General features: G+C 44.2%; 1 protein-coding gene across 2 annotated transcripts; it reads right to left on the reverse strand.

Moving 5' to 3' along the window:
* Window positions 1–3,373: 3,373 nt before the first annotated feature.
* LOC308057243 (ras and Rab interactor 2-like) lies at window positions 3,374–19,972 on the reverse strand. Of its 2 annotated transcripts, XM_080411362.1 has the most exons (5): window positions 19,418–19,972; window positions 12,928–13,220; window positions 10,710–10,841; window positions 8,456–8,619; window positions 3,374–3,764 (listed from the first exon to the last, which is right to left on the reverse strand). In XM_080411362.1, exons 2-5 carry the CDS (start codon window positions 13,004–13,006, stop codon window positions 3,447–3,449), a joined length of 693 nt encoding a protein of 230 aa, XP_080267488.1. In that variant the 5' UTR covers window positions 13,007–13,220; window positions 19,418–19,972; the 3' UTR covers window positions 3,374–3,446. The 2 variants fall into 2 exon arrangements, with proteins under 2 accessions (XP_080267488.1, XP_080267489.1); XM_080411363.1 differs by lacking the exon at window positions 10,710–10,841.
* Window positions 19,973–20,858: the final 886 nt, after the last annotated feature.

Here is a 20,858-nt window from a genome sequence, read left to right on the forward strand (position 1 = left end):
TATAATTGATTTCTTCTCTGTAACTCTGCAAAGAGCTTTCCTCGTACCTATGGCAAAAGAAAATAATGCTATTATGAAAGACAGTCATTGCACAAAGCCACGTTAAGTGACTTCTCTATTATGTTAAGATCATTTTTCAAGAAGATTTCCTAGAATATCTTGAGTTGCAAGTGACCCATAAGGATTCATCAAGTCCAACTCCATGCTCCTTGCGGGACTACCTGAAACTAAACCATATGACTAAAAACATCATCCAGATGCTCCCTAAGCTCTTGACAGGTTTGGTGCCCTGACTGAACGCCCTTTCAGTGGATAAGATTTTCCTAATGTCCAACCTGAACTTCCCCTGACGCAGCTTCATTCCGTTTCCTGCAATCAAGTTTCCTAACTGATGTACTCTTCAGTAGGAAAAGCTATCTAAAGCAGAATGCAGAATCCCATTCATCAACGACTATCTGAACTTGTACAGGCCCAGGAACCCTCAACACAAGAACCTTTCCATTCAACTTAAGGCACAACAACCACTTACCGTAAGCATCTTCATCTGGCTCTCCACTGCTAGCAGAGTAGCGCTCCGATACTGTCCGGTACACACGGTAGCCGAGCTGCTTATACATATTTACTGCAACCCGATTTGATACTCTCACAAAGAGATCAACGAAAAATCCACCCTTTCTTTGGAAACATAAAACCAAAGAAAAACCACAGTAAGGAACAGCAGGTGAATATATTGCTAAATAACCCATAACTTGTAATCTGACCAAGAGCAGGTCTGATGATGTCATATGCTAATCAAACACCTTTCACACTGCAGTAACAGATGCACTCCTTTCCCAAGGGACAAATCTGGTATAAGTTCAGATTTTATTCTATTTTTGTCATATAACCATTCTTTTATACCAGCCTGTAGATTCAAAGTTATGAACAGAAAGAACAGGGCAAGCTAAGCACTCGCACAGGTCTCATACACATAAGAAATCTTTCATTTAAAAAAAAAATAATCTAAAAATCCACATTTTCAATTGCATTGGCTTAGGGACTGCCTCCTTCAATGTGTGTGGCAGGGGGCAGTGGCGGAACGGGTCACAAAGTTCAGTCACCTAACACAAGGCAGCCCTTCTCCTCACAAGGCAGATTCCTCAATGTGCAATTTTCCCATTTTACCGATTACAATGGGGTTGCCCTACCACCATGAGTTCAGGACATTTCCCTGTGGGTTCATTTGATGCTCAATTAAATCTTCAGCAAGTACAAGCAGCCAAGCATGACAAAAAGTAAGCTAAGGTACTGTCTGCCATACAGAATTGGTTCCAAGGCTGCCTGCAGGAACTGCAAAAATCTCACGATCACTGAACAAGCACGCTGGAGACCCTATGGGAAAGTGTTGACCCTCCATGAAACTCTCTTGCTGTCAAGACAAGGACCTTTTTCTATACAGTATCTCTATTAGAATTCAGGCTACATGCGGCGAATGAAGAGACGGGCCGCAGCTTGATGCAAGCAAATGTCAATTTATTGTACAGAAGCACGAGGTTTTAGACACTTTCAGAAGCTGTGCGTTTGAAACAGATTGGTTCTTGAAGCTAAGCCTTGCATACTAGGCAATCCCTGATTGGTGGTTAGCTGCCATCAATTAACAGCAAGGTGTTACCTTTCCTTGGCGCCATCCTTGGCGCCATCCGTCTCCCACCCCCCTGTGCTCTGCAAACATGCCTCATCATGTTAATTGTTGTCTAGACAAGCTCGAGCACATTCCCCTCAGCTAACTGATTGCCATGCATGGTCCTAGTTTCCAGCCCGCTCCTGCAGCTACACCCTACTCATTCTGGCAAGTTAGCTTTCATAGAAACCCTGAGATCTTACACCGCCACATGACAGTTTTAGTCTTGTTCTCTAATTACAGGGAATCCTCAGCGAATCAGAACACTACTTAAAGCAAAATTCTGGGTCTCTTTCATGCAAGTCAAATACCTAAGCCATGTCAGTTGAGAGGTTACTTTTAGAAGATTAAAGATAAGCATGGTACTCACACTTCTGAAATTTCTCCCAGTAGTTCCATCAATTTAGCAGCCAAACCCAGCTGTTGAAATTCCGGTGCGACAGAGAGAGCAGTAACATGTCCGTGCCACTCTTCCCCAGCCACAGAGCCTTCCGCTTTACCCAGTACTGCGAACGTACAGAGCATCAGAGCAGTAAGGAGCACCTTGGGAATAATGCACCACACGCAGCCACATGACTTTACAAAAAACCAAGCAGTCTACAAACAAACATTGCAATGATTGTGGTAAAGGCTTAAGCAGTGATTCTAGGCTATTACTCAGTGATTCAGCAGCCACTAAGTTTCATTTTGACGCAGTATTACAGTTTTTTCTTTGTTAGTATAAATAAATAAATGGATCTCCACAAATTCATTGTTTGAGGTGTGACTTCCAAATGCAAGTTTTAAGCAATTCTCTTGAGTCTTTAAGTGAGCGGAATTCACGACCGAAGGAATGGAGGGCTAGAAGCCCAAAAGTCACTCGCCATCCCAGCAATTACTGAAGACTTTTTTTGACTATGGGGCAATAGAGCTTGGGACGCTTTGCCAATGTGGCAAGAGAAAGCAAAGGCCCTGGAAACACTGGACGTTTAGGGAAAAATAAAAAATAAAAGCAGGGATGGGTGTGTGTTCTTCATAGTTCCTCTCCTTTCTACACAGAGCCAAGCTCCTGTTAGCTCGTTAATGAATATGCAGACTTCCACAGGGCACTGCTAAATAAGCAACTGATGTGGTGGGTACAGAGAAACCTTCCGTACAGCAAACGCTTTAAGCTTTACTGTTAAACACTTCATTTCCTGGGTCCCTACAAAGACTCCCATTCTGTGCCCACCTTCTCAAACCCCCCAAAAGAAGGGGAATAAAAACAACTGGAAGGAACAAATACATATATATATATACACACACATGTAAAAACACGGCGAATCTCTGTAATTAAAAAAATTAGGAAAGGATGCAATCATCCAAGTAATGAGGAGTTAACTGATGCGCTGCATCGGACAGTCTTGTCAAACTCATGCTGGTGAAACTAAGCTCATACCAGTTGGTTTACTGAAACACTTGTCATTTTGATTCAAGTATATGTATGCTAAGACATTTGGCTATAGAGTGAGTGCAAGAAAATACATTTTTGCACACTACAGCAAGAGACCTGCAAAGGGCCACGGTATAATATGCTTCAAAAGAGTCTGTGGTACAAGAAATTCAGCCTCATGGGCTGCTGGCTCAAACACACTGGTGGAACACTGTATAACTGGCCATACGCACGGTTTACACGGAGTGTTGTATGCAATGCACATGTTTAACTAGGTATTTATGGTTTAAGACCTTTTTTAGCTCCTAAGGCAGGCAGCCAGCAAAGATGTTTTCAAGAGTTAACAAGGAACAGAAATTAAAGGAGTTGCTGGTTTTAAGAAGCTGACTCATCATTGTTTTGAAAAATGGCACCATATGGATCACTGTTAATGCGCTTGTAGACAAAGCGAAAGACCTTGGGTTGCGGGCGGCTGTGCAGCTCTGTCTTAATCTTCTGAGGGTAGGTATCTTCTGTCAGTTGCTGCCGGGTGTCATCAACAAAAAGAAACAGGCTATAGTCTTCTGGATTGTCCACTCTAAACTTTTCAGCACAAAGCTGACATACATCTGCGGTAGTGATGCAGGGTCTTACTAGTAAGGTCTTTCCTGTACACGCACTGTTAACTTCCTGGAATGCAACACGAAGGTAGTTCTGTAGAATGAGAAAACAGACATCAGAAACAAAACCTCCAAACCTCATCCTCTGAAAACAGGAAGCTCAGCAACAAACAGCAATCCTCTCTATGTTCTAGTTGTGAAACGCACACCAGTGATTCCTGTACATTACAGCCACCTTGTGAATTGACGTTGGTGATAAGACTGTGGCAGGCATAACAAATTCCTAAGTTGACATCCTCCTTTCCTTGGCTCACATTCTAACCCTGCAATTACAAACGAACAGATAGCAGTCTTAAAGCCCCATTGAAAACATCAGTGGTTTTAACGGGACTGGGTGTTTGGCCTTACTAGGAAACTAAATGCTGTGAAGCAAAATAAACATCAGAGGCTGTAGGACAAGGCCTCAAGAACAAGAGTCCAAGTACTGTTAGCCTGATGAATAAGACTTGTAGGGCACAAGCCCTGGGAGCCAAGGAACAAGCTAACTGCAGACCCCTGAGCCGTTACAGCTGAGGAGGCAGCCAGACGGACAGAGAAACAAGTAGCCGGATAAGGGAACGCATAGTGCTGATAAGGAACTTTGCCAATCACGAAAGCTGCGTAGAAAGAAACCCCCTAATCTTAGAATAGGAATTGTTGCTATGATAAGGTAAACTAATCAGTTCCTATTGTTTAAACGGTGTGTCTTAAATGTCAACCAATCAGTGTGTAATATGTAGAAGGTAGAGACGTATATAATTGTAAGAAAATCACTAATAAACTGACATCTTGCTTGCATCAAGCTGTGTCCCGTCTCCTCATTTGCCGCAAATTGGTGACCCTGACATGATCCAGTGAAGGATCCGACGTGGAGGGGCTCTTGAATCACCTGAGCGACTTGCAGCGAATCCCACAGAACTTTGAATGATCCGCTGAAAGGAAGCGGGAGCCGGCCGGCCTGAAATCCCTCCGGAGTTGAGAGGTGAGCTGTGGGAAATGCGTAATGGCGAATCAGGCTTCGTCCCCAGAAAGAGACGTTTATGAGCTTATGAAAAGTCTCCCTAACAAACATGAGAAAAGTATTTCTGGGCATGACCTTAAAGCAATGCTCAAGTGGGTGCAAGTAGATATGCCCGCAGTGACTGCATCTACAATTTTTGCACGGGAACTTCAGAACAACACAGGGGTGAAATTGTGGGATTCTGTGACAAAAGGCAATACTGAGTCCCACCGTCTGCTCTCTTCATGGAGAGTTATTTTTGAAACTATGAAAGCACAAGAAGAAAAGGCAGAGGAAGGAGAGGAAGAGGAGTCGCATGCTCTTTACCAGCCTCTAAGTCACAGTGCTCTAAACCCCTGGGTGTCAATGCAGTTGAGTATCCGTCAGAGGAAGATCCCTTTGACCCAGGACTGGCAGACCCTGAAAAAGGACCTGATTTATACTCTCCTGATCCACGCGATCTGTGGGCAAAAATAAAGAAACAAGCTTTAAGGGAGGTGGATTTAGAAATGGCTAAGACTATAGTTGCTCCGGTCTTGTACACTCAGGGTCGGGCAGGGGGACCACCTCTTTCTTTTTCGGTTGTTAGGGAACTGCGCCGCAAGAGGCAGCATGCCCAAGAGATGATGCTGCAACTGCTGGTCAATACTATTGAAGAGAAGCTTCACACAATATGTTCATCATAAGGAAAAAGAAAAAAACCCAGCCCTCTGCCAGCAACACACAAGGGTGTTGAGCCACAGGTTGCTGCACGATAAACCATTCACACTCTTTATGCTGCAGCATGCAAAAGGCAATCCATTTTCATGCAGGACATTTCCATCACATTAACCGATGGCAACTTAGTGTCTGAGCCTGATGTAACCAAATTTCATCTAACAGGCTTAGAGGGAGGCAGAAAGAAAATTTACTCTGCAACATTAAAGTAAAACCGTATGATCACGAGGCAAAAGCTGGATCTTTTTTCTCTGCTGAAATTCACACATGTGCACAACTGATAACATAGATTAATTCTAAACAAGTCCTACAAGCAAACGCAGTTCTACCTTTCAAAAAGTATTTAAAAAGTAAAATAAAAAGCAACTGGAAAAAACCACACCCAACCACAAAACACTTTTGGACACATGAGCAAAGCAGCCTGCCATCACGTGCTTTTTTGCAAAAAACTAACTGCAATTAGAAACTAAAAGCAGTAAAATGAAAGGAGATGGGAAAAATGACAGTAAGAAAGACCTGTTTATTTACTGAGCTGATACTTATGTTTGTACGCTGAATAAATTAAGCATGCTAAATCACAATAGCAAAAATTCACGTTTCCTAAGAACAAGCTGTTAAAAGCTAAGACTGAGAAGAATGCTCATATGACTTCAGTTCCAAAGAGCACTCTGGGTTTTTAATAAACTTTTGATAGCTTGCAGACTGAAACACTGGAACTTTGCAACAGCTTTTAAACCATTAGGACTGAGCAGAACTAATCCATTTTTGTTAGCCGGTGTGAAGAAAAAAATAAATAAAAAAAATCAAATCAGCTCTAAATAAGGCAAAGCACACTACAGTTTCAATTTCTAACGTAGCTAACACACAGAAGACCTGTTTTTCGATGCTTCTAGATGGACAGGATTGCTTCAAGGAGAGGCTGAGGTTTGTGCAAATGCCTGTAACTCATATAGTAAGTATCAAAATTCTTTATGCAGTATCAGCAAGTTGTATTTCATCATCATCAAAATACCGGATTTTTTGCTTTTCCATCCTTTTGAGGGAGGGAGGATGAAGGCCTTTCCAGGACCCAAAAGCTGGTGGTAAGGCTGTGAGACAGCACCACAGACATGTAGTGACCACATCCTGGTTCAATGTGGGAAAGATGAGTTGAGCTGAAGCTGTGTTACACATACCTTGTAGGGAAGGTGCTTCATGTCAGGACTGCAGATGTTGAGAAGGGAGATGGAAAACTGGCATTCTGGGCAGGCAGCAAAGTGCTTGAATTTGTGCCAAGCATAGCCTGGAAGCGGAGCGACCTTACTGATTTGAGGCTCTCTTTCAAAGAGTCAAAGGAGCAGCCCTGGACACAGCTGGTGCCAGCTCTTCCTGTGCTCCCCTGCATCTTCCAGCATCCAGCACGGCGTCCAGCTGTACAGGTAGCTTGGCTGAAGTTCAGTTGCTGAGGAAGAGAAGGTGAAACTGAATACAAGATCCTGCTGAAAAAAATCTTCTGTCATTTAGTCATCCAGCAGAAATACAAAGGTGATTAATTTTCCTATTAAGCATAATATTTTACTAGAAAGAACAAAGACTCAAGCTACTTGAATGTGACACCTAACTACAGGTAAGCAGAATATAAAATGGATCCCAGTAAGATGGACTAGCTTTGTGCACTTGCCACTGTGGATAACTGGCTAGCTGAAAAGGGTCACATAGACATAGTCCAGCTGGCTGGACAAAAATGCACATGGCTCTCAGCTTATCTGAAGTAAAGCAAAATACACTGTCTTTGGCTGTTTTTGTTACACAATAACAGGAAGATTTCGGTGGGAAAAGAATGTTGCAGGTGGGAACAGATAACTACAGAAGAGAAACTAGGGGCGGACTTGGTATTTAGGCAACTAACCAATAATGAGCTTAACTTTTGTAATATGTATGAGCTAATTATAACAAGGCATAAAAGGTGACTGTAAGAGACAATAAACGAAGTCTGCTGATCACTCATATTGAGTGACTGTGTCTTCCCTCTGTCGCGACATGCCACAGTTTGGAATTTCTGTTTGTCAGTTCTCCTGTTCCTAAGAGAGGCATATTGTGGGAGACTGCTGCTTTTCCCAGCTCCTTCCTGTTCAGTGATGTGCTGTGGTTGTTTGCATGGACACTGATAAAGCAGAAGGAGCCGCAAGTGAAAGGTTTAATTACTTCCTGATGACCCCATACCTTCATTTATCAAGCTCTTAGCTCCATCATAACTTATTGACGGTTGTTGTTAGCCTCTCCAGCAGCTTTGCACTGTGGTATGGACTGTAAACAACCAGACACAAAGGAGTAAATCCTTTCTTCTCAATTCCAACATCCTCCTTGCTTCAGTTCGCAAACTGATGCATCTGGACAGACAGCAGCACGCCTATCTACGTAACAAACTTTTCCTATATGAAAGGCATGCAGACTTGGTTTTAAAAGATAAAGTAATCCCGACTGTTTTGTTATTCTTCAGTTGGAGTTACTGCCCTACTCTGAAAGAGCAGTAAGAAATGGGAGGGGGGAGAAAAAAACCCCACAAAACAAACTACAAACATGAAGACATCCACAATACAGAACTCTACTCCTTGCTTAAACTTTCAAATTGTAGGCAAGCTTTTCTGCCAAGTCTCCTCTCTATTACCCACGGTAAGCCACCAATCGCTACTGGGGAGTTGTGATGATTTATACCACTGGAAATCTGGGTTTGTTCTTTTTAACAGCAAAGCGTACAAAGAAGCTGAATCGAAAATACAATTTGGTCTGTCCTCGCTCCGCACGACTTAAATACAAAGGACAGTGGGAAAGCTCCATTATTTAGTGTTTCCTTTATACCATCATAACCACACTCTGTTATGAAGTGGAAAGACTTTGAAACAGAGGCAAATTTGCCAGCCATCTTCTCAGCACTGCTTCACACCACTTGTGGCCCCAAGGAAATCATTATGAATCATACTTCTCAAATGGAGATTTCCAACAAAACAACCATCCCCTGGGCTTTTTTTCTCTTCAGCCTAAAGCTCTACCTGAAAATCATCAACTGAAGGCATTGTTCTGTTAGTTGTCCTCCTCTTGTGCCATTGCCGGAGAGTATCTCTAGCTTCTGAACTCAGCAGCTGGGCAGCCTGGTCTTCCTGGAAGTTCTTGATCAGCAAAAGTGCTCCATAAGCACTTGCCAAGGAATATCCTCCTGTGAAGGACAGCAGGGGAAGAACAATTCACAGTGGTTGCAAACACCACGCCAGTTCCAACGGGTCACAGTCAAAAGTACAAACGATTTCTGGGTTTTTTTTTTTTTAATAAACAGATGCACACATACACGAAAGTCACTGCATTCTATGGCCAAAATATTTATACGTAAAGAAAAACAGCTTACTTGCCTGCAAAATACTGGACAGTGTGTTCTCAGCTGCTAAGAGCTATGCAGTGGTTGCCTGGGCTCCATATTATCAAAGTGGTGCAACAGTATCCATCTCTGGGTCCGCTAGCGCTGGGGGTGGCCGGTTATTTAAATGACCAGTGTCGCTCCTTTACTCCTGAGTGTTTTTACAAAGGTGGAACATGAGTTTTCTTCTAAACAGTTTCCAAACGCGATTTGTTTTCGTCCTGAGCTTCAAGCAGGGATCAAACAAACACAGCTGTTTAAACGACATAAAAGACCATCTACCACTGTTCAGGAACTTAAAAGTGACCCCCTTAGTGGCAACAAAGCAATGACCGAGCGTGTGATTTGTACCTGGAAGCATCCCAAAGGTTTTGCTTTTGTTTTTAAAAGGCAGGCTGTGTTTGTTCACCTATGTCCAACACTACATCCAACTAGTTCAGGAGGCAGCGTGTACAGCTCTCCAGACTTCACCTTTATTACATGAGTGGAGAACAAAGTACAGCCACAACAGAGTTGCCAATGTACAAAAGGAGCTGCAGGTCACAAAGGAAAAGGACTCTCAGCAGGAGGCAACAGTCCTCAGCAACCAGGAGAAACAGAAGACAGGCTATCATATATTTCTCTTGCTCTTTAAGTAAACTATTTGAGTGGGAGCGTTCAATTAAGAGGCAGCACGATCTATTTGTGGAGTCATTCAGAGATGCAGTCTATGCTCACAGTAGTGCTTTCTGTATTACCGACAGCATCCTCTCGCTTTCAGCTCTGTGATGAGTTCAATACATGGAAGACACGCAAGACCCACCAGACAAACTGGAAAATACATTTACATTTGTACCGCACAACCCCAAAGCACTAAACAATTTTTCCTGCACCGTACAGTTTAACTAGTGCACAGACAGGGCCAGCCAATAGATGAATGACTTTTACTACATTAAAAACAACACGACTTAACAGCCCAGTAAATATTTCTGCCTTTCAAGCGTGTTAATGATCTCCAGCTTCACATCTCAAGTATTTTCTGTCCTAAGATTCCTGAACAATGCACCCTGCACACAAAGCAGGGAACAGACTAGTACTGAACCGGAGGAAACCCGACACAGTTCTGTCATGCATATCGGCATGTAAAAGGATACAGCAATTTCAGCAACCCAAGAGATAGCAGAAATGGGACGTATACACATATACTTAACTCACAGCTGAGCTTGGTCACAAGAACCTTTGAAACTTCCTCATAAACTGATAGATTCTGGGGCCTACCAAGGGCTGGCAGAATACCTCTTTGTTAAAACCACCACCGTGAAAACAAAGGAGGGAGATTTCCTTGCCTCTAGCAGACTTCAGCCATTGTTCAAGAGTGCCTTAAGAAACATATTCCTAGGCCTCATAAAAATACTCTGTGAGAAGCAAGTATCGGGCATAAACCAGGATCATTAAGGGGGGCACCATTCTCAAAAGCACTCTCCCCAGAGGGGCAGAGAATCCCCCCAAAGATTTTACAAAGCACCTAACCTGGGTCCCATTCCAGGTCTCACAACTCAATTGAATGCTGCAGACCCAGACATACTCTCGGGACATTTTCAGGCACAGAAGGATAACCACAGTTGGCACCCGCACAGCCTATGTTTGCTTGCTAAGTCAGGGCGCCTCCTCCTTCTTGGCAGAAAACAACATACTCCCTCCTAAGACGTCGGTAGATTCCCAGGTCACTTGGGGCTGTAACTCTGCAAGCTAACCAGCCTTCTCTTATTTTAAGGTGGAAATAATTACGAGGTTCTCTTGTTACACTACCGCCATCACCGACTACATGACTCCGTCAAAAGGGTTTCTACTCAAACGAGGTGAGGAAGAATCCCCCTTCCCCAGCCCTCCACTCAGTTCTAATAGCAGTTGATTACCTTCTCCATGCAGCAAAGATGGGTCCAGCAATTCCACCATGTATTCAGTTTCAGTATCCAGCTCCAGCGTATCACCCTGGGCCAGCACATATGCCAACACAGGCAAGAAGTCATCAGCTCCAAACAGCCTCCCTGGGTCAAAGAGAACAAAGGCAGCGATAGACAAATCACACCCTTTTACCAGTTTTGGTGTTTGAAAGGAAAGTGTTATTTTGCTGCCTTTACTGACCGGGTTTGTATTACTCTAGAGCCTCTCGTTACGGATGTGCAGCAAAGAGAACATCATCGGACACTTGGTGGGCAGCGTCCAGCTTCATCTTGTACTTCTAACGAGCACAAACTGGATGACGCAGACCTTGAAGCACACAAGGGAATTTAAAGACTGGGCTCACCTTGGTGTCAGCTCAACTGGTGAACTCACAAGAGGTAGCCATGCCAGTCTGGCCTGACCTCCACCCGCACTTCTGTCAGTGGCTAAAAGAAAATCAATGGGCATTTTCTTTATACGTGCACGGACGACGTCCCCTTTCTGGAAGGATCCAGCCACAAGTATCAGTTCCTGAGTCCGAAACCCAGCAGAGAAGCCTGTATATAAAAGCCTATTAGATTTTACATGAAAACTCTGCGCATTTCCTTGATGGATCATGGTTAGAAACACCAGTGAGCAAAGCCTCACGTAACTCCCAACTAGCTGGTGAAGCATCATCAGTAACAACAGCACGCAACACAGAGGCTCTGCTGTACCTAGGTCTGTATGTGTTCCTCTTACCGCATTTAAACTTTCTCTTTAGAAAACGCTATGTGGCTAGATCTCTGGGTCTGGCCAAACTGTGCTCATTGCAGAAGCGGTGTGATGGTCACTTGAAACATCAAGATCGGGAGCCAGTTTAAACTATGGCGAAACTCCAGAGGACTGAAGGGCTGATATTGAAAGTCAGACCAGCTAAGACATACCCTCCAGGTACTACACTATTATATGGCTGAGATTACAGGACAAAGCAGGTACTGGAAACAGGTGCTGGCTCGATGCCACATTTTAAAACTTTACACGACAAAGCAAGACAACCCCAAGGAGCATTTGCTGCATCTTAGCCCAAGCCCCTCAGTACAATGGTTCACCAGAAGCCTCTCAGTACTTTTCTTTTGCATGTTGGGAATACCTTACTCAATGTGATAATACAGTATGGAGAAAAAACCAAAGTTTACATCACTTTGGGCAAAGATTCCTATATACATTTTAAAATGCAGGATTTTGCACAGAAATAAGCCAGGTCTAAGCTCCTGCCCAAATCTTGCCAAAGTGCCTGGGGGTCTTTTACAGCCTCAAGCTTTCACCATTCACCTCAAGTCTCAAAAGAAAGCAAGCATCCTGATCGGCACAGAGCCCAGCTGCAGATTCAGCGCTCGAAAGAAAACTGCCAACCACCTGCAGCAGCTTATACTTTATTAAGAGAAAAAAATCTTCCACTACCACCAGCATTGCTTCACCTTAGCTCGTGACCTACCACGGCAGCGTATGATAAGATGTCAGGCAATAGAGCTGCACCTATGAATTCATGCTGTCCAGCACAGCGTTTTAACTGTGCCACTGACTAATCAAGCGGGTCTTAACTGGTCTGTGGTTCCATTTCACCATCTAGGTTTCAAGTCACTTTGGGACTCCTGCTACAGCATAAAAATAGATGTTATTTCTCTTGCAAAAACACAAAGAAATTGTCCAAATGAGAACGTTCAGAGGCACAGCAAACCCAAAACACTGGATCAGGGGCTGCTTTCCTCCAGCCATTAACACAGAGCCCTTGTAATTGTCATATTGCATACACACTGCTGAATTACTACAGCTAGATACTGGGTGCATCCTTTATTAAGATTTCCAGGAAAATACTAATTTAGAACCAGTGTCAAATTCTAGGCTTACAGGACAGCCTTTCTGACAGCCAAATTCAAATGCCTACAGTCAAGCAAAGCTGGTGGTTGTTTTTTTTTTTTAAACTGCTCCACAACTCTGCTTCACACTGAATTTGTAAGATGTGCTGCCAGATGCAGAGATCAGGAAGGAAGCAGAGAGGAAGAATCCCTCTCAAAAGGGCAAGGAGATGCTACAAGAGCTCCAGGAGGAGGAGACAAAGCTGCAGAATCAGGTGGTCTCATCTCCTCCACCAAAACACAACCCCAGGTTTAGAAAAACAATGACCTTGAACCACAAGAAGCATCATACCAGAGTTATTCTCCATAACAGTATAAATCAATTTGCAAACTCTCAGCAGCAGCATGACTTTCTTTTCAGGTGAATACATCTTCTGCGTGGTCACAGACTTTCAACATCCACATAGTCTGGTGTTGGAACAAACACGCCCAGTTCCTGAGGATTCCTCTGCCACACCACCTGAAGGTTTTCCTTCAGTTGTTTCCAAAAACCATCTGCAGCATGAAACACTTTCAACATTGCTTCATTATGGCTCTTCAACGGCTTCAGAATGCACTTATGCATGGCCTTCTCCAGGACAACATCTGCAACGGGAAAACACAAGTTGAGCTGTCTTCCTCCTCTAGAGCAGAGCCAGTAGTAACAACCACTCCCAAGAGACACTGTAGAGCAAGACCTACTTGCTAAGGCTTAGTTATTACAGAAGCTGAGTCTCTAGAGTTTGTCAACAAGAAAATAAAAGGCAGAACAGAATCTGTATTCCATTTTCATTTCTGACAACGTGGGAAGTACAAAAAAATGCACAAAGGCAGACTACAGATTGTCACAACAAAAAAAAAAAAAAAAAAACAAACAAAAAAACAAAAAAAGAAATAAACCCCAAAACAAAGCAGCAAGCAAGCAGCAGCTCCAGTTAACTTTTTCTTTTGTTGGCCAGAAGTGTCCTGGTTTTATTTTACTTTGAGCTTAGACTTTAATTCTGAAACTTGAAGCATAACACAGTCAAAACCCTAACTTTTATCTGCTTTGGCATGAAAGCCCATATTTTTTTGCATGGTTTCCATCAGAAACTATAACTCACCCAGGGTCTCCTAAAACTTGGCTCAGCTTTAAGATCTTTATGATGCTGGACAGATGACGGGCACTAAACTATAAATGAAAACCAAGCTGCGTTTATCCAGCTTCAGATTTCATCATGCAAGCTTATATACAGCTTTGTCATCAAGTCTGAAGTTCTTTGTTTGGCAATAGTGTGCACATGGCACAGTAACCTCTCAGTTATTTTTCTTTTATTCTTGTTTTACTCAAGGTTTTCTTTAACAGTCAGTCTCCATTTCCAAGGTACAGAACACATCAACAGAGAAAGCTCTTTGGTAAATATTTTCTTTGAAAACCTTTACTTTGTAAGTGAATTTTCTCTCCCACTCAGCCTCCCTATGACAACATAGCTTACATTAATAATTAGCTTATATCCATTATTTGTACTATAGTGAACCGCCACAAGCACAATAGAAACTAAGGACCCTTCAGCCTGGCCACAGCACAAACACCCTGGCGATGGGGCAGGACGCGAGCCCAGACTAGGCAGATGTATTAGGGGAGCACAGGGACCGAGAAGAGAAAGAGGAGAGGCTGTGTCACCACTAGATCACACATTTATACAGGCTAACAGTGGACATCCCTGCTGCTAGTGGCAACTCAAATGTTTCGTTAAACCTCATGCCCTTTCCAGGTTCTTTCCCTGTTCTTACATGTTTCTCCTAGACCAGTCTCTTTTTTTCTCCCCCTGGCCTGCCCTTTTTGGGGGTGTTTTTTTTTTTTTTTTTGAAATTGCAGGCTATTCCTAAGGCTTGGGATTTACACACACACACACTCCCCTCCAAATAAACATTACCTACTACTTTTGTTTTCTTGCTTTTGCTTTATGTTTTCATTTATTTTATCCTTGTGTTCAACCAATTTTCCTTTTGTGCCTTCAGACTGCTCTTTCTCATACAAACACACCCTTCACACACTCCTCACCTTACGGTGTCTTTGCTTCACATGTAGCATTTATTCTGTACTTGTCTGGCACACAATTCCCAAATGTCCAACCCTATTGGGAGCTCCCATCTCCCCTGTCCCAATTCTGCTGCGGCTTTGGTAGCTTCTCTTACTATTTTCCCCTTCCGAGATCCTGATGGAGGTGGCAAAGCCGTGTCTGCTTCATTCCCAGACACGTCAAACACATCTAGGTGCTCTCTCACGGAGCCTGCAAAAAGGTGGAAAGAGTGAATGTGAGGAGCAGCACTTGCCCTCTGATTTTCTATAGCCACCAGTAAAGGCATAACCAGTCTGACACATGGTCTTGATGGCCTGTCACACAGCGTGAAGGGCAGATCTAGCTTCCCACCAGACCAAAGCCACCAATTATACATAACAAGCGGCAACATTTCAAATGACTGATCTGGTAGAGCCACACAATCACCATTGACAGCACTACCAAACCCAGCCAGGAAAGCAGAAGCATCACCCTTCTGCACAGTGATAGAAACTGCCTCTCCCTGCTATCAGAGCCATCCTCAGGGCTCACAGGGCAGAAATATTTTTCCACCAAGAAAAATGCACAAATCTCACCCACTGGTATGTTAGCTAGCTGAATTTCTAGAGCAGGAGTCCTCAAACTACGGCCCGCGGGCCAGATACAGCCCCCCAGGGTCCTCAATCCGGCCCCCAGTATCTACAGACCCCCCCTGCCCCTGCCAGGGGTTGGGGGGGGAGGGGGCGGGGAAGGGAACCAAGCAACTGCAGATGACTGCCTGCCACTTCATCTGCACGCCGCCCCCCTGTTTAAAAAATTTCAGGACCCCTGTTCTAGAGGGTACACATAGTTCCTTGATAGCTTCACTGATTTTTATTTTATTTTTTTTACAGTTCAGCTTGCTTCCTTTATTTATACTGCCTGTTCAGTTTTCTAAAAAAAGTGAAACGGTCAAATGCTTTGCTTGTAAGTGGAACATCTCTGCAGCTTGCATTCCAAGTGCCTATCTTATTTAAGTCAAAATTAAAGCAGTCTGTGCCACCAAGCACTGGATTAAAGAACTCTCTATGCCCACGTTAACTCCCACAGGCTTCCACTGGACATGACTAGTTAACATCAGACATCCTTCCCCTCAGCAAAGCGGGATCATCACCACATCTGGTCACAGGAGGCTCAATAAACTGTAAAGAGTTCAGCACAGATCCCCAGAGCCCTTGGTCCAAAAACAAGGGAGCACCTAGCTTAGGATGGGACATCGGAAAACTCAGTACACTTCTCCGATCCTCTTTATAGGCTCCAGCCCGGCTGGTTCAGCTGCTGCCTGCAGCATCAGCACAGAGGGAGCTGCAGAAACCGTCCCTCCCCAGAGGCTACGGGAACTGGACATGGCAGGCAGGGAAAACTCCTCCATAGAGCCCCAGTCCCTGGTTGGGGCCAGGCTTGTTACCTGTAGGCAAGAAGTAGAAGCCTCAAGCCTTCTGCCCTCAACCCTCGCTTAGTGCTGCTCCCACAGCTTCCCATGCAGATGAGCGTCACAGGAGGCGTTATTTCACATTGGCAGTTTGTGACGGGCTCCAAAAGCAGTGCCTGCAAATTGCTCCGAAATGTACTTGATCACACTCCACATTTACTCTAAAAACTTAAATCTGAAGCAGCACAGAGAAACAGAGCAGATAACTCACATGGCTGTGCTCAAAGCTCTGAACAGGGTCTAAATACTTATTGCTGAAGGCTGTTCCTAATGGTTTCTGTGCCGTTAAGGCAATCGGGTAAACAAAAACAGGACAGAACATTGAGTAAAGCATCCTTCAATGCTGTCCAGTGACTCTGTTACAGCTAATAGGAATCAAATGAAATAAAGGACATAGCCTCTCTTTGGAATCGCAGCCGTAACTGCCTTGGCTCCGTAAGGGCAGACCGAGAGAGACTGTCATTTTAATGCAGCACGTTTGCACAGAACTAGAAAATGAGGAGGTGACTAAGACATGACAGTGTGTCTGAGGCGGTTGTTGTTCTAAAAAAACAAAACAAAAAATCACAACCAAAAAAGCCCACCAAACCAAACAAAAAACCCCACCCCAAAACAACACACAGCCTTTTATTCTCCCTCGTGAATTCTTGGAATAGGCATAAGAACCACAGAGTTCTGCCCTCAAATTAAAAGTGGCAAATTCCAGCAAGTTGAAGCGGCCAACAACACAGCAAGATTGATAAACACTGGAATTATTTCTCAATGGTCAATAAACACCCCTACGTATCCTAATTAATAGAAAACCTATAGAAACGTTTAGATTATTATGAAAGCCTGGAAGGACAGCATTTCTAGTAATCTGGGTCCTAGACCAATATTCAGTGTCAGAAGACACCTATAAGCTGTTTATCCTTTCTACTAAACTGCTGTTACTGCTGCCTTTCAGAGAAAGGTGTTTCTGGATCCGATCCCCCAAATCAATTCCCAGCTAGCAGTTTTCACTGATTAAATAAAAAAAAGTATAGGAGGGTCATCCCCCCCCCAGGCAAATGAGCATCTAAGTTCTGAACTGAGGACTGATTCGTTGCATATGAACATCTCTGTATACTCCCCAAATCCAAACTGGCAACAAAAATTCTTGTTTGCTTCGGCATATGCAAAGTGTTTTCAGCTGTCCTCCCAGGTTGCTTAATACTCTTCAAGCCAAAACAGACACTCTTCGGGTTTTGTGGGGGTGGGGTTTTTTTGTTTGTTTTGCTTTTTAACTGAGCATCATTTGAGCTGAGCACCATGTAGTGTTCCTGAAGTGATACTTATCAATCATTAGCCTCTAGCCTCAAAATGGGAACAGGAAGTGATCTGATAAATGAATTGTAAAGGCAAACCAGCTCGTTTCGTCATGACTTGTGGATGCATCTGTATCCTGTGCTGACGTGCTATTTTGTTTTGCCACAAACCCCACAAGTCTGCATCTGGAAAGGACAACGTATTAGTCATCACCACTGTCCTTACACAGCCTCTTTACAGCCTCACTGCCTGAAACTGCAGGCGTGCTCTTGCCTTTTCCTGGCTTCAGTTTACCTGTTACCCACCACTGTTGCTCCACGGAGATTACCTGTCAAACTTCAGATTTACATACAAGCCCTGATCATCACCTACGACAGAAAAACCATCCATCCATAAAAGAAGGCTCAGTAAGAGACTGAACGAGCCTGGGAACCACCACAAAAAGGCACAGTCCTGTAAAGTAACGTTGCCTGGGAGGCTGAAAGCAGAAGGCTGCTTTAGAACACCACGGTGTGTGGTGTGTATGTGCAGAATACACGACTACGCTGCATTTGCTTTCTTATAGCTCTTCCTAATGTCTTGCACATGTATAGACTGGCATGACTGATACAGATCTATTTCAAGACACCTCATGTCAGGATGGCCAGGTGTCCAGCTCTTGGTGGACATCTACAGTGACACATGCCTCACCCCTTGTGCAGACAAGGGCATCTCCTCCAAAGAAGCAAGGCTCGAAAATCAAGACCTCACACAACCTATATGCCTTGATAATCTGCACAATCCTGAAAAGAAAGGTAGGACTGAGGCAGGTGATGGATAGGTGGTGGTGCCAGGAGCTAAACAACTAGGGAAGACAGGTCTCTGGGTAAACCTCCTCCCATTTTACCCGCCTAAAGCATGCCAATGAATGACAGAACTATCTGTGCTAGGTCTGGTTTGCTTTGTTCAGCTGTGGGTTAATTAAAACTCACGTTATGGCAGTGTGGTAAATACCTATCTTTTCTTAAAGAAGAGGTAATAAAGGACCATGGAATAAGTCACAAAGCAAATCAAAGGGATGCCTGGGAAAGGGAGAACCAAATCCTCTGCTCGGCACTTTTACCGCTTGTTTCTTACTTGCCCTATCTGCCTGCTCCTATAGCGAAAGGAGCAGTGGTGAGGGACACAGTGGTTGGCCTCGACTCAATATGAAAAGATACTAGGATGAACCACAGGGTAAGGGAATGGGACACCAAAACAAATGTACAAGCACCTAAAAAGTAACGCAGCACTAGAAAACAGTCCCTTTTTTTTTTTTTCCCCAAGAGCCAGTAGTGTCATACCATTCTAATTCCTTTAAGAGGATAACTGGATCAGCGAAGTAGAGGGAAGTAGGGGATGGGCTGTATCCTAACCTTTTTAAAGCCTAAAACCCTATTCCATGCAAATGTCCTATAAGCAAACAAGGGAAATACTGTCATGCTGTAATTACCATAAGGTGGGTGGCTTGAACGGGTGTATAAAATACTGCACTTGGAGCCCAAGACAGGTATTTGCACAGGGGTCAGCCATGATGTCAGAGCAGAGACTTTACATACAAAATCTGCACATGACATCACAGCACGGGTGGAAGAAGGGCAGCCCCAGTCCTTCGCAGACCAGGTTTAATTAATAAGTGAGAAACGGGCCTAAAGCTAACGTGACAAAATCTCATGAGAACAAAAGTAAAACATTGCCTCTCAGCAAGAGGAATACAAAAGCAAAAGCGCTGCTCAAAGCAGCCTCCCCGGAGCAGCCGGCAGAGTGACTCAGCGGGGGACGGGCTGCGCCCCTGCACACCGCAGCTCTGCCCGCCCGCAGACCCCAGCCCCTGCCACAGGGCATGGCCTGCCAGCCAGGGACCAGCACAGCCTCTCCAAGCCTCCTGCAACACCCAACGTTTAAGCACCCATTACAGATGAGACATACCAAAGCAAAGAACAGACAGTATTGTTTAGGCACCTTCCCACACAACCAGTTAATACCTTATGGCCAAATTACTGAAGCAGCCAGTCGTTTCTTGGGCTGGGCCCAGGCTTGGGCATTGAGACCGAAGCTGTTCGGGTGTCCACCCTGCCTGGTAGAACAGCGACAGTCGGCTTGATTCCCTTCTCTTCACAGACAAGATGATGCAGTATTACCGTTAGATTGCAACACTACCAGAATCATTCCCGGTTTGTATTGAAGTACAACAGTAAGTGTTATGACACACAACATGTTAAAAAAGCAGAGGAGAGGTTTACGTATAGCCAAGGACCACTTACTCCAACTTGTAACTAAACTGATAAATCAACTGAAATATATTTATCAGGTAAGCATTAACACACACAAAGTAAACGCAGTAAGGTGATAGTTTAGGCTTAAAGTTCAAGTCAGTGGAGCTTTCCCTGGAAAGAGGCTCATTCCTCTAACCAGCTTGTCCCATTTGTCAGCCTACCAGGATTTAAAGATTGGGCAGCAAACTCAAAAACAGATAAGCCAGCATTGTAGCCAATTACAATTAATTTAATACAATGACTACTGCAAACAATTTAATCTAACACAGTCTGTTGCCTTCACAGGCACGCGGTGACCTGGCTCAGGAACGGCACGGCGGCCGACCCCTGGCCGCGCGGTCCATCAGCTCACAGACACCAATGTGGTGGATGGCAAATGGCGTTTATTGCTGAACGACGTGACACTATATAGCCTAGGTTTACAATGTCACTTCCGTCTGCTTACATCATAAATTAAAAGCTGTTGGCTAGCTGGAGGGGGGGCCTGTGTTTCCATACAGCGCGAGATCTTCCGGCCGCCAGGCCCTACCTAGCAACATTTCCCCCCACCCCATGCTTAACTAAACAGGCTAAAATAGTAAAAATATTTCTAAAAAAGAGTACAAAGATAAGGCACACTGAGCAATTGGCACTTGGGAAGCGACTGGGGGTAATGGAGTGTAGCTTGGGATATTTGGGGAGAGCCAGGGAGAATCGGGGGAAATACTGATCAAGTACATTTTTAAAGCAGTTGTTGGTGTTCTACAAACATGATGTTGACCCTTTCTAGCCGGCTCTTGACAAAGGACACAAGCCTGTTTAATATACAGGGTCCGAAGATCAGTGTCAGCAGGATTATTGCAATCGGACCTACCAAGGTGGATATCAGGGTGGCTAGCCACGGAGATTGCTTAAACCATGATTCAAACCACCCTTGTTGGGCTTCCCTGTCTCTTTTTCTTTGAGACAATCTCTCTCTCAATTTGGCCATTGAGTCCCTAACTACGCCGGTGTGGTCCGCATAGAAGCAACATTCCTCTTTCAAGGCGGCACAGAGGCCTCCTTGTTGCATAAACAGGAGGTCTAATCCCCGTCTATTCTGCAAAACAACCTCTGATAGCGAGGAGAGGGATTACTCCAAAAAGGTAATGGATTTCTCGATTTTTTGTAG

This window comes from Falco punctatus, assembly GCF_963210335.1.
Source record: "Falco punctatus genome assembly, contig: scaffold_125, whole genome shotgun sequence".
In the NCBI taxonomy this organism is placed as follows: Eukaryota; Metazoa; Chordata; class Aves; order Falconiformes; family Falconidae; genus Falco; species Falco punctatus.